Here is a 12,939-nt window from a genome sequence, read left to right as displayed (position 1 = left end):
AAAACAAAACACTCTTAAATAATAATAATAATAATAATAATAATAATAAAAACAGCAACCAATCATTGGCACTACCCATGTGTTTCCTGGTGGATGTACAGTACGTTACTAGAGTAACAGAGATACGCTTCAGCCTCCGTTTGGATGACTGCGCTGTCAATCACGTTGTGGCGCAGCCTGCTATTCTCAAAGAGAATCAACTGACTGCGCTGAATGGGCAAGGACCGGCAATTACGCAAATAGCGGAACAGTTGTTCCGACTATTGCGTAGCACTCTCTTTCTCGGTCCATTCAGTGCTTTCTGTTTGTGTTCCTGACGCCGTGCATTCATCGGCCTCAGCAGCGACTGGAGCAGGAGAGGAAGAGTTGGCAGGTACAGTGTTGTCTGTCCTTATTTAGGCCATAACAACATCAGACAGGACAGCGTGTTGAATAATGTCCGCCGTCTCGTCATTGTTAGCGGTTTGCTGATTCACTTGTTTTCCTGCATTTGCTGGACAGGTTAAAAGCGGGACAGGTGGACTGTAGGTCGTAAACCACCAACCCACTTTAGCGATGGACATTTCTGTGGTTTTGGGCTGCTCTCTGGGTGCCGTCCTTGGGGTTGTGATCCTTGCATCTTATAAACTGGGCTTACTTTACCAGCTGTTTCACAAGGTATGAGACATTGTGACAAATATGCATTATGATATGATATCTACCTAGTACTGACTTTCACAATAATAAAACATGCATGTTTAATAACTATACAAGAATTGTAGATTACCAGGTGAGAAGCACAGTTTTGCATAAGGATGTGTGCCAGGTGTACACGCTTATGGCTACTCTTGCATAACAACAACAGGACTTGGGTGATTGTTGATTGATAGATTTTTTTTTTTTCAACAAAACAAAAGGTGCTGTAATGCTCTAATAACAGGCATGCTGTCACTTGGCCAGACTCCCAACACTAAGCAATCTTTCACCTATTAAACATTTGTATTGCATTGCCAGAAATGTATATAACAGCTTATGGTTTTGTTTGTAAGGATTAAGTAAACAAGTAAAACCTGTAATGAGTGTCTCTGCACAAAACCTGTCTAGTTTCTTTTTTTTTTTTTTTTTTTTTTGGAAGAATAAAGTAAGATTTGACTGGCATTTTTTACATGCATATATTTTTATTTTAAAATTTCCAAAGTCAAATGATAGCTCTGTGTGAAAAGAGATTGAAATTAAAGTTTTTACTTACTGGTAACCTTCAGCTCCAGTGAGCTGCTAACTTCTCTGAGTGGATCGTGTGAGTTGAATTCAAATATCAAACCAGTCTGTTTCGGGAACAAATTAATCATACTTTTTGAAAATGATCAACTGATCCATTAAGAAAGATCTGACAAATGCTGCATTAATTATTAAAAGTTGGCATGAAATAAAAATTCACCTATTTAATAAATGCATGCTGTAGATCTTCTTGTGATCTTTTTGACCTCACAATGTTTAATCAAAATGTCATAACTGGACCTTCCGGTGAAATAGACAGACTTCTCTCTGGTGATGTATGCAGAACTTTTCCAATCATTTAGTCACTTAAAACTTCTGCAAGCTCACGTTCATCTGCCTCCACTTTTGACTGCAGTGCAATCAACAACTGATTCATAGAACCAAGTTCCTCCCTAATTTTTTCCGTCACACTTGGAAGCACTGAAAATAAAAAAAATGGTGTATAAAGTTTTCACTCAGAAATTGGTAGTAAATTTCACAAATAATTAAAAAACAGTTGAGCAAGTAACATTGCATTTAATATGAAAGTTTGAAGTAGAAAGACTACATTAGTATTTTATTGTAAAATGTACTCCAATAATCTTTGTTTTGTTTACAACTTCGAAATATATATATATATATATTCCAGTGTGTACATCACAGTATGAATGAAAATATCTGTTCCTACATCCATTTTATTGAAACTTTAATATTCATCATTCCCAGACTGAGACACAGAGCCCTCGACATGGAGGAGAGAGCGTGGCGGAGGTTTTGCGAGCTCATGGGGTCAAATTTGTCTTCACGTTGGTGGGAGGACACATCTCGCCCATCCTGGTGGCCTGTGAGAAACTGGGCATCCGCATTGTTGACACACGCCACGAGGCCACAGCTGTGTTTGCTGCCGATGCTGTAGCGAGACTTTCCGGTAAGACTGAATCAAGCAACAGAAAAGCAGACACGTCATGTTAGAAGAAGTAGGAGAAGCTGAGAATCTTGTGTTTTGCTGATATAGGTACAGTCGGTGTGGCTGCGGTGACGGCGGGGCCGGGACTGACGAATACAGTGACTGCGGTGAAGAACGCTCAAATGGCAGAATCACCGCTGCTTCTGATTGGTGGAGCTGCTGCTACTCTCTTACAGGTCAGGAAGTGCTGTACAGACTGTGAGTCACGTGCACTTCATGCGCGTGTCACCTGCATGTTTGCTCTCTGCTCTGGTTGGCTTATACCTCTATAACTGCCTTATCTTTCTTCATAATTCTGTCTGTCTTGTGTTTTTATCTCAACTCCTGAGTGATTCTCGGGGAACTAGCCTTGAACCATTATAGCAAGGATTTGATTTTTTAAATAAATTTTAAAATGTTGCCATCATGTCATTCTAAACCTGTATGACTGTTTGGTAACTAACAAGTTTGACTTCCATTGTATGGAAGCACCCAAAAGTCAGAGACAATGAAAAATATGATTATAATGATTATTACAACTTTATTATAGATTTCGTCATTGGTGTGAAAAGGCTTTTAATGATTTGAATTTTAGTGTTATAATTGTTGGGTGTCAGCTGCATCATACTCTTTATTCATTTGTCATCAGTATTATGTCTGATGGTTTCTTTGCAGGGTAGAGGTGCACTACAGGACATTGACCAGATATCCCTCTTTAAGCCTCTCTGTAAGTTCTGTGCATCAGTGAGGACCGTGAGAGAAATTGTTCCCACTGTCAGAAAAGCCTTGGCCATCGCACAGTCTGGCACACCAGGTACAGCTGCGCTCAAATGTACTCCTACCTGCAAACTTTTTTCCTTTCTGTGAAATTCGCCATTTTGACATTGAAATGTTCTAATAACATGATTTGTGCATATCCAAGGAAATTTTGTTTTTGGTGGGTAACATCATATGAATTGAACTCTCTCTCTCTGTCTCTTTCTCTCTCTCTCTCTCTCTCTCTCTCTCTATATATATATATAAACAATTCAGTTCAATTCAATTAATGTTACCAACCAAAAACAAAAAATTCCTTGGATTTGCACAAATCAAAATGGCAAATGACAAATGGCAAATTTCCTACAGTACATATATACATATTTCATATATACATACATTCATACATATAGAAGAAATATATATATATATATATATATATATATATATATATATATATATATATATATTATATAGCAAATACAGACCAAAAGTTTGGAAACATTACTATTTTAATGTTTTTGAAAGAAGTTTCTTCTGCTCATCAAGCCTGCATTTATTTGATCAATAATACAGAAAAAAATGAATATTGTGATATTTACAATTTAAAATAATTGTTTTTAAATTTATTATACTTTAAATTATCATTTATTTCTGTGATGCAAAGCTGAATTTTTATCATTATCACATGATCCTTTAGAAAATCATTTAATATGATGATTCATTATCAAAGTTGGAAACAGTTCTGCTGCTAATATATTTTTTCAGAACATGTGATACTTTTTTAGGATACTTTGATGAATAAAAAGTAAAAAAAAAAGCTATGTTTTTAAAATATAAATATTTGGAATAACAATATACACTACTGTTCAGTAATTTAGGGTCAGTAATTTTTGTTTTTTTTCTTTTTTTTTTTTAAAAATAAAATCAATACTTTTATTCATAAGGATGTGTTAAATTGATAAAAAGTGATAGTAAAGAAAATATATTATTAGAATATATATTATTAGAATTTTTTTTTATTTTGAATAAATGCAGTTCTTTTTAACCTTTTATTCATCAAATATATTAGACAGCAGAACTGTTTCCAACACTCATAATAAATCAGAATATTAGAATGATTTCTAAATGATCATGTGATAGACTGGATGTTACATGTGACACTGAAGGCTGGAGTAATGATGCTGAAAATTCAGCTTTGCATCACAGAGGAATAAATTATTTTTTTTAAAAAAGTATATTCAAATAGAAAACTATTATTTTAAGTTGTAATAATATTTCACAATATTACAGTTTTTTCTGTATTTTTTTTGATCAAATAAATGCAGCCTTGATGAGCAGAAGAAACTTCTTTCAAAAATATAAAAAATAGTAATGTTTCCAAACTTTTGGTCTCTACTGTATATATATATATATATATATATATATATATATATATATATATATATATATATATATATATAATTTCTCATTTTCTTAAGCAATAGCTTAAATGTGGAAATGTGAGGTTTAGCATTTTTTAAAATTGTTTAATTTTTTTTTTTTTTAACCAGCATTTCATAGTATAGGATGTTGACATAGACTTTGCAATTGTTTCCAAATCATTTTACCAAAAGAGTCTACTGCTGATTCCAATAATTTTTAAAAGAAGAATTAAAGAGTATTAATGAATATTATTTGTTTAATTTGACACAAAGTATGTAATTATAATTATGCAAATAATTATTAGATAACCATCACTTTTTTGCACCAATCCAGAGTTTTCAGATATGTTACTACAGCACAGATTATTTATAAATTATATAATTATGTGTAAATGAGCGCTGTTTGAAATTCTGTGAGTATAATTCTACAGTTTCTTTGATTTTTTTTTTTTTTTTTTTTTTTTCACAGGCCCAGTGTTTATAGAGTTTCCCATAGACACACTGTACCCTTACCATGTGGTGGAGAAAGAGTCTGCCCCTAAAAACACTTCCAAAAGCCTGTTCGGGAAAATCATGGCATGGTATAAACATTTCTCACTATAGGCTTGCTGTGATAGTCAGTGTTGATGGTGTTAGCGGTGTTAAACTGCAACACCGGTTACGTCACTTGCCCACCGCGGCACCGGCCTCTGTTCACCACAGTCTTTTCGATTTTTTTATAGTAATGACAATCATTTAGTTCAGTTAGAGAACAGACACTACAATTAAAAACTGATTGCGGCTGCTCAATGCAGCGAACCGAACGACAGTCGCATCACAGATCAGCAGCAGTCAGATTTCATTTATCACATGAGGAGAGTGAGTCGAGCTGACCGACAAGAAGAGTGAGGTGAGACAGACAAGACCATTGCGAAAGATTTAGTTTCGAAACGAAAAAAACGCCTAGCTGTTTGGCAACATTTTAGATTTTGAAAAAGACTTTTGCCTTTCATCTAAGGTGATTTTGTAATTAATTTCTTATTTATTTGGTTCCACAGATTTTTACTGTATTTAAACTTTATGTCATTTATTTATTTTTATTTATCAAGGTGTATGCCGTGCCTCCAAGCTTTCCTATTCGTTTTGCTAATAAAACATTCTGCTTCTTATTTATTTGGTTCTGCAGTGTTTGCTTATTTTTATTTATTTATTTTTTTTACATTTAAACTTTGTGTAAGTTATTTATTTTATATTAAGCCTATAGCATGGTGTATTTTTATTTGGTTTGTTAACAAAAGTTCTATGTTTAATGTAAGTGAGTTTGTTGTTTGTTGTTGTCCATTCAAGCAATGGACACCGAATTGCAGCTAAAGTGAAAGTAAAATGTGCAATTTTAAAAGCTATTTAAAAGTGAAGGAAAGCTGGAAAAACCCCAACAAACCAGTGTTGTCACACGTCAATTAACCAGTCAGAAAATTTCCTCACCATCACAACCCTACTATTCACATACTATTATTCCAACACATGATCTTATTAAATGACAAATTATGTTTTTTATTAACTGTATTTAGCATGACTGAAACAACTGTCATTCTTGTCATCCCATAGGTATCTCCAGAATCATTTATCAAACTTGTTTGCTGGAGCTTGGGAGACATGTGATCTGTCCCCACTTCCTGTTTACATCCCACACGCCACAGAGGATGAGGTGAAACTTGTCTGCCCTGTTGTGACATATATAGTATTGGACGTTAGACAGTAGATGCAACTGATCATGTTAATAAAAAAAATACAAAATATTATAACAACAACACACACTCAAAATAAAACATAAAACACAACACAAACCACCAGCCACTTCAATCAATTTTAAGAAAAAAAACAACTATTAATAAGAACTGGGCTGACCCACTAGCAGTTAGAGGTAATCGCTCTTGTTTTGTTGGATTCAACTTAGACTAATCTATCTAACAAAAAGACCAGTTTTAAAGGGGACATAATAATAATAATAATGATAATAATAATAATTAGATCACTAACTTGTAAGAGCAGTCTAAACCTTTTATGCAACTGACCCCAGTAAAGAAAGTTCAAAAAATCTGAAGGGGAAATGTTGAAATGTTGACTTCTGCACCAAATACAGAAGATAAGATCACATTGCACTTGAGTGGCTCTTCACCCTTTACTCTTCCCAGGTCCAGAGGTGTGTGGAATTGGTGAGCAGAGCCAGGAAACCTGTCATACTGTTAGGCAGTCAGGCAACCTTGCCCCCTACGCCAGCAGATGATGTCAGGTAAACCGAGTAGCCGTCTCTTCAGATGTTCATTGAACAGGTCATGGGTCACATTGTCAGGTCTGTGAAACTCTGACCTTTTTGTCACCAGACCAGATTTACCCACTACAGCACCTCCTGTAAATTAAAGTAATGCTGACATATTGCATGAATCCATACATCACCAGTCAAAAATGTGGGCGCACCTGCTCAAAGACATAAAAAGTATGAGATAAAGTGTGAAGAATAAGAATTATGTAGTGAACAAAAATGCTAAATACATTAATACCATCCATGTTTTTTCTTCTTTAGTGTCACTCACAATATTTTATATAGATTCATGAAATCAGTCTCGTGATGCTTCAAAACAGTATTGAAAACAGTCATGTATGGTGACTGTCCATTTTATCTATTAATTTTTAATTTTTGCTTTTGTAAATGCACAGGCACATATATGTAAATTTATTCGCAAATGACATTTGTAAACCTTAGATCAAAAGCATTTCTAAGATCCTAAGAAACATCAATTGAGTATGTGTGTCCAGACTTTTGACTTTTGGTACTGTATACATAGATTACATTGATCAGGCAATACATTTGGTTTCTAAGTCCAAACCAACAACAACCAGTGATTTACATGATTGATCAAAAGCACCCATAACTCATGACTCAAGTCAATTTTTAGATTTGTAGTTTTTTTTTTCTTCTTCTCCATGCTTCTGTCACAGAAAGGCCTTAGAATCTTTAGGCATTCCCTGCTTCCTGGGTGGAATGTCCCGAGGGATGCTGGGAAAGAACAGTCCACTGCACATTAGACAGAACAGGAGAGATGCCTTGAAAGAGGCTGACCTTGTGCTGCTGGCAGGTGGGCAACATCGCCGCTCACTGAACATAGTTAGGGCCTGAGCACCGCTGTGCAAAGACCCTGTTGGAATTGCTTCGTTTATTAGTTCTTGCTCCTGAATGTGTTTGTTTTGGTGCATAGGCACGGTGTGTGATTTCAGACTGAGTTACGGAAGAGTGCTGAACAGACGGAGCAAAATCATCGCCGTCAACAGAGACAGGAGTCAGCTACTGAAGAACTCAGACATGTTCTGGAAGCCAACAGTGGCCATTCAAGGTGAACAACTACATTTTTCTTTTACATTATATGTTAAAAAACATTAAAATGTAACTATAAAATAAGGTGATAAAATTAGTTTTTACAGTTAGCATATTTGCACAAAATTTGAGGAAATACATTTATATTAAGGCGCCCATATTATGCTAATTTACAAGATCCTAATATTTTGGGGTCTGCTAGAATACATTAACATAATTTAAAGTTAAAAAAATACATTATGTTTCTCACACTGTGCTCTTTTCACCCTCTGCCTGAAACGCTCTGTTTTACATTCGGTCCTTTCAAAGCCCACCTTTCTGAAAAGCACTAACCCAACTGAGTGGGCCAGAGTAACTAGTGTGCAGATATAATGCAAATATATAAAATGGTGACATAGCTAAGTCATGTAAATAATGGTAGGACTACAAAAGAAGTGTTTCAGGCAAGTGTTTCCTATTGGAGAGATTAACTCCCTTTGGTTTGACCTTTTAACGCTAAAGGAAAGTTAAAATAAATAAAAGCATATTACAGTATATTACAGTATTTAAGCAGTGGCTTAAACGAATAAGTCACTAAAATGAAACTTTAAAGATGTATCATGTATCTCGTTATTTAACAAGTTTTCCTTTCCCAACATATTCAGGCGATGCTGGTTCTTTCCTCCTGCGTCTCTCAAAAGACCTGAAGGGACACAGATGTCCAGAGGAATGGCCTAGGAGCCTGAAAGAGGGAGAGGCCATCAAAGAGAAAGCTAACAGGTGATCTAACCTCTCCTGCTTGGATTCATGGTCTCTGGAGAAGGAATCAGGCCTATACTGCATGGCCAAAAACATATGGACAACCAAACATTTGGCAGTATTCCCTCCTGTTAATTAGAAGGGATGTCTATGCATATTCTTTTGGCTACGTTTGATGTTATCTACCCGTTTAGTTTCTCATAATGCCCATGTTTGCCTTCAGAGCAAAAGCGGATGAGAAGACAGAGAGGCATTTGAACCCTATAAGTGTTTTGCATCGTGTGGATGAGCTCTTGGCTGAGGACAGCATCATAGTGGCTGATGGGGGTGATTTTGTCGGCAGCGCTGCATATATCATGAGACCCCGGGGCCCGATCCGCTGGCTGGACCCAGGTTAGAGGCAGAGCCTTTGCACAAGAACCCAGTGTTAAATCTTTAGACTGTGAGCATTTGAACAACTTAAAAAAAAAATCCACAAAAAATCAGATTCCATGGAATTATCCATAGAATAGAATAGAATGATCCTCTATCATGTCTGAACTTGTAAACTCTTATGGAAGTTTTTTAAATGCTCACAGCTAACTTGGGCTTCTTTGAATTTACATACCTGCACACATACATTTTAAGCTTCATTACACACACTTATCCATTTTATCCATTTAAAACAAACAAAACCTGTATATTAAAAATATATCAATATCTCTTTAGGGGAAGGTATTTTATAAACAGTTTATAACAAAAGTGTAAAAGTGCTTATAAAAAAAGTAAATGTCAACATCTCATGTTTGGACTGGGTTAAAAACATAGTATTACATCTAATATATAAGATGACAAGTTACAATTCAAGACAGGTTGTTTTAAGAAATATAGCTTATTGAATGGGTTAAAGAAAGACAGAACTGTTACACTGATCTTTTATAGATTGTATCGATTATCTTAGTTACATTAACTTACTTCAGCTGCCTTAAGTATCTAGCTGTGAAGGGAGATGATGATGATGATGATGATGACGTCGTTTCGATAAAGTAGTTATACGTATAAGACTACTCAAACCTTAAATGTTAATTACTAATACACAAACAATCATTTCCACTAAAAAAGAACAGAGAACTGCGTTCAGATCACTGTGCATAATTTGCACCACTGAAGTCTCTCCTTTCAGGTCAGGGGGCTGTCCATCCAAATCTTACAAGCCATTGAGAGTAGACTGCTGTTAAGCCCGCCCACATGAGATATTTGTGCCATAATGGTTAATGAAACGTTGCAGAGAATAAAAACTTTGAAAGCGTAATAGAATTGTGGCAGCAGATTCATAATCCATGATTTTGGCATTTTATTTGAATAACATGTTTCAATGTTTTCATTTTCAGAGTGTTATTATAGTTTTGTAAATTTATTTAAAAGTTACGTTTAGTTTTGGTACAAATCTAATTCTACAATAATTTCTAGCTCTGACAAATCCACTCATAGTGTTTGTGCTCATCATGACTTGTGGCTTGTCTTTGCACCAGGGGCCTTTGGGACTCTGGGTGTTGGAGGAGGGTTTGCTCTTGGAGCAAAGCTTTGTCGACCTGAGTCTGAGGTAAGCTCTTAATGTCAACATGAAATCTAATTTTTAGTTTGGTCACAATACAGCCTTAGTCACGTTATTGGGGTGCATGTATCTTGTTGACAGGTATGGATTGTTTACGGCGATGGTTCCCTCGGATATAGCGTGGCTGAATTTGATACCTTCACACGTCACAAGGTAGCAACTTTAACAAACGTAACAAGCCCTTACAGCACTGATTGTAACTTTTACAGCATTAAGTTCAGAATGTATTAAAAAATATGTGTTTTTTGTAAAAATGCTAACCTCGTCTAGGTCATCCAAACCAGTCATCTTCAAATTACAAATGAAGATGCCTGAAAAACTAAACTAAGAGATTTCTATCCATGCACTGAAAGTCCATTGAAACTTTGGCGCTTCAAAAAGTTCATAAAGATATCATAAAAGTAACCCATATGGATAGAGCAGTTTAGTCCAAGTCTTTATAAGAGATACCACCACTCTATGTGATGAATGGATTCATTTTAGGCTTTTATTAAAATCAACAAAGCTCAACCGTATATGCTTGAATCCCAAGAACAAACCTCAGTGGTTCTTGCAAGAATGTATGTGCTTGTAAACGTAAAGCTTAAATTAAATCTATTCGTCATATGAAGAGTTTGTTTCTCTCGGATTACACCAGTTGATTGATATGGAATACGTTTATGCTTTTACAGACTTTTTGAAGCTGGTTGAGTGCACTTTCAGTGGAGGGAATGATAAAATCGTAAGAGAATATTACAAATATTTTCAATTGTGTTCTGAAGAACAGAATGTACATTGTAACTTTGTTTGTTATAACCAACTTGGATATTTTCTGTGAAAACTGATGCTGGAATATGCCTTCAAAAACATCCTCGCTGTGGCTTCTGTCTGCTTTTCTCTTGAAAACTTGTAATGACTCCCTTGTCATCTCACGTCAGACCCCAGTGATCGCTCTGGTGGGAAATGATGCATGCTGGAGTCAGATCTCCAGAGAACAAGTGCCTATGCTCGGGAGCAACGTAGCCTGCGGTCTTGCCTTTACAGGTGAGAGGCTTTGGTGCAGTCATTAAATGGTTATTCACTGCGTGTTTAGAATCTGCAGTAAAATGTTGTCTTCTGATCCACAAAAATGTTTCATATTATGATCAAGCTCTTTTCCAAAGGGAAATATTGTATGTTGATCATTCATAGTGATGAGTTGCATCACTTGCTGTTCTGTTCCATTTCCTACTTGCAGATTATCATATTGTTGCCGATGGTTATGGGGGCAAAGGTTACCTGATTGGCCGAGAGGATGAGTCCCGACTTGATGACATCATTAAAAAGGCGCAGAAGGAGTGCAGAGAGGGAAAGGCCATTCTGCTGAACGTTCTGATTGGAAAAACTAACTTTAGGGACGGTTCAATCTCAGTTTAGAGAGAAACACTGTGCACCATCCTGCCTAGATACCCAAAGTCTTTCTTGTGTTGTAATGCTTACAGTATACCACAGGACACACCCTTATATGGATTCAGCTGATTTTTGAAAAGATATCAAAGCAACATATCAGATGTTCAAAAAAGTTTCTTCCGTTATGTTGTGACTAATACAGCGTTCAAAGCAAAACTTTCAAGAACATGTCTCGGTCATAGATCATCCCAAAACCAAAATAAGGAAATGATATGATGTTTAAAAAAAAATTAAGCCTGTGTTTTGGATCATTATGATTTTTTTCAAGTATGACATTACATTTCCCCCCAACTCTCATTACCTTGAAGCAAAAAAGGGAGAAAATAATGAGTTATTTAAATTGTATTGTAAACAGTATTTATATACACAGTGGTAGTATTTCTTGTTCTTTATGCTCACTTTTAAAAGAGTTACATAAAGGGCAGTACATAATATCACATATTGTACAGTAATAAAAATATATATTAAATATTCTCATTACTGTACTATTTCAGGCTGAAATGTGAGCTTGGACATTTTTTGGAAGCTGAAAAGGAACAAACACAGTGCCTTCACTCTGTACAACATTTTGTAAAATACTAGAAAAATCAGAATCCATTTCAAGTGTGATGGTCCAGAACATTTTGATTGAAATATTATTTTTGAAACTCACATTAAGAATTTATGACTTTATTGACATAATAATAATAATGCAACAACAGAAGACTGGCTTGTGTTGTGTGAAGGCTTGCTTTATACAGTGGAGTGCCTGTAATTACTCAATGTTAAATTGATCTTATTCAGAATCAAATTTGCTAGAAATAATTTCAAAGAACAGCATATGCAGCTATTTTGGACATTAATATTTCACTAAGTAATAAATCAAATGGGTCTATGTTTGTTTATCTAGAAATATCAATCTAAACCAAAGTAATATCCTAACAAATACTTGGAAATGCAGTCCTGTTTTTGCTGCAGTATCACATCTGGATATACCATAATGCCTGTCCTCGGTTTGTGATCGATCACTTCAGCATCACCCACAAAATGACCATTTGGATATGGCTACATAATTTATCAACATTAGTTGATGTAATAAAATCTCTTAAGAACAGTCCTACATTTGTTTTTGTTTTTTTCCTCAAGAAATGAACCACTAGATATCAGACTCTGTCAGACAAACTGCATCTACTAACCCATGAGGAATCTTTCATCTGATAGTAGTAAATACTGTGTTAAAGTAATTCTGAAGAATTTGGAAAAAATTCTGATAAGACTGTAAGAATGTTACCTCCAAATCTCTAAAAACAATAAACAGCATTTCTAAGGCCATCACTTTTACATCTGCTCATGCCCAGAAATCCCTGCAGATTTATAAAGGTAAACATACTCATGACTGTCTGATCACAAAATCCTATTAATTACAGTTACCTGTTTAATTTACATTATGTTGATTGATCCCTAGAGGACGAAGGTACTGAAAATA

General features: G+C 35.3%; 1 protein-coding gene across 1 annotated transcript; it reads left to right on the top strand.

Annotated features, from left to right (window-relative positions):
• The first annotated feature begins 214 nt into the window (after positions 1–214).
• Positions 215–12,570, top strand: ilvbl (ilvB (bacterial acetolactate synthase)-like). Its single transcript, XM_042774868.1, has 16 exons — positions 215–373; positions 502–657; positions 1,963–2,164; positions 2,252–2,379; positions 2,858–2,996; positions 4,832–4,943; positions 5,950–6,049; positions 6,537–6,634; positions 7,342–7,478; positions 7,599–7,733; positions 8,359–8,473; positions 8,676–8,845; positions 9,964–10,034; positions 10,128–10,199; positions 10,964–11,069; positions 11,263–12,570. The coding sequence occupies exons 2-16, from the start codon at positions 556–558 to the stop codon at positions 11,439–11,441; spliced, it is 1,866 nt and encodes a 621-aa protein (XP_042630802.1). The 5' UTR covers positions 215–373; positions 502–555; the 3' UTR covers positions 11,442–12,570.
• Positions 12,571–12,939: the final 369 nt, after the last annotated feature.

The sequence above is a fragment of the Cyprinus carpio genome, chromosome A18 (genome assembly GCF_018340385.1).
Source record: "Cyprinus carpio isolate SPL01 chromosome A18, ASM1834038v1, whole genome shotgun sequence".
Classification (NCBI taxonomy): Eukaryota; Metazoa; Chordata; class Actinopteri; order Cypriniformes; family Cyprinidae; genus Cyprinus; species Cyprinus carpio.
Note: the sequence above shows the minus strand (reverse complement) of the source record. Positions and strands in the feature narration are given on the sequence as shown.

Bases quoted from the DNA above. Each gene is read 5' to 3' on its own strand.
- ilvbl (XM_042774868.1), top strand. From the start codon at position 556: ATGGACATTTCTGTGGTTTTGGGCTGCTCTCTGGGTGCCGTCCTTGGG. The intron at 2,997-4,831 runs GTACAGCTGCGC...TTTTTTTCACAG, and splicing joins CGCACAGTCTGGCACACCAG to GCCCAGTGTTTATAGAGTTT. The intron at 11,070-11,262 runs GTGAGAGGCTTT...TCCTACTTGCAG, and splicing joins CTGCGGTCTTGCCTTTACAG to ATTATCATATTGTTGCCGAT.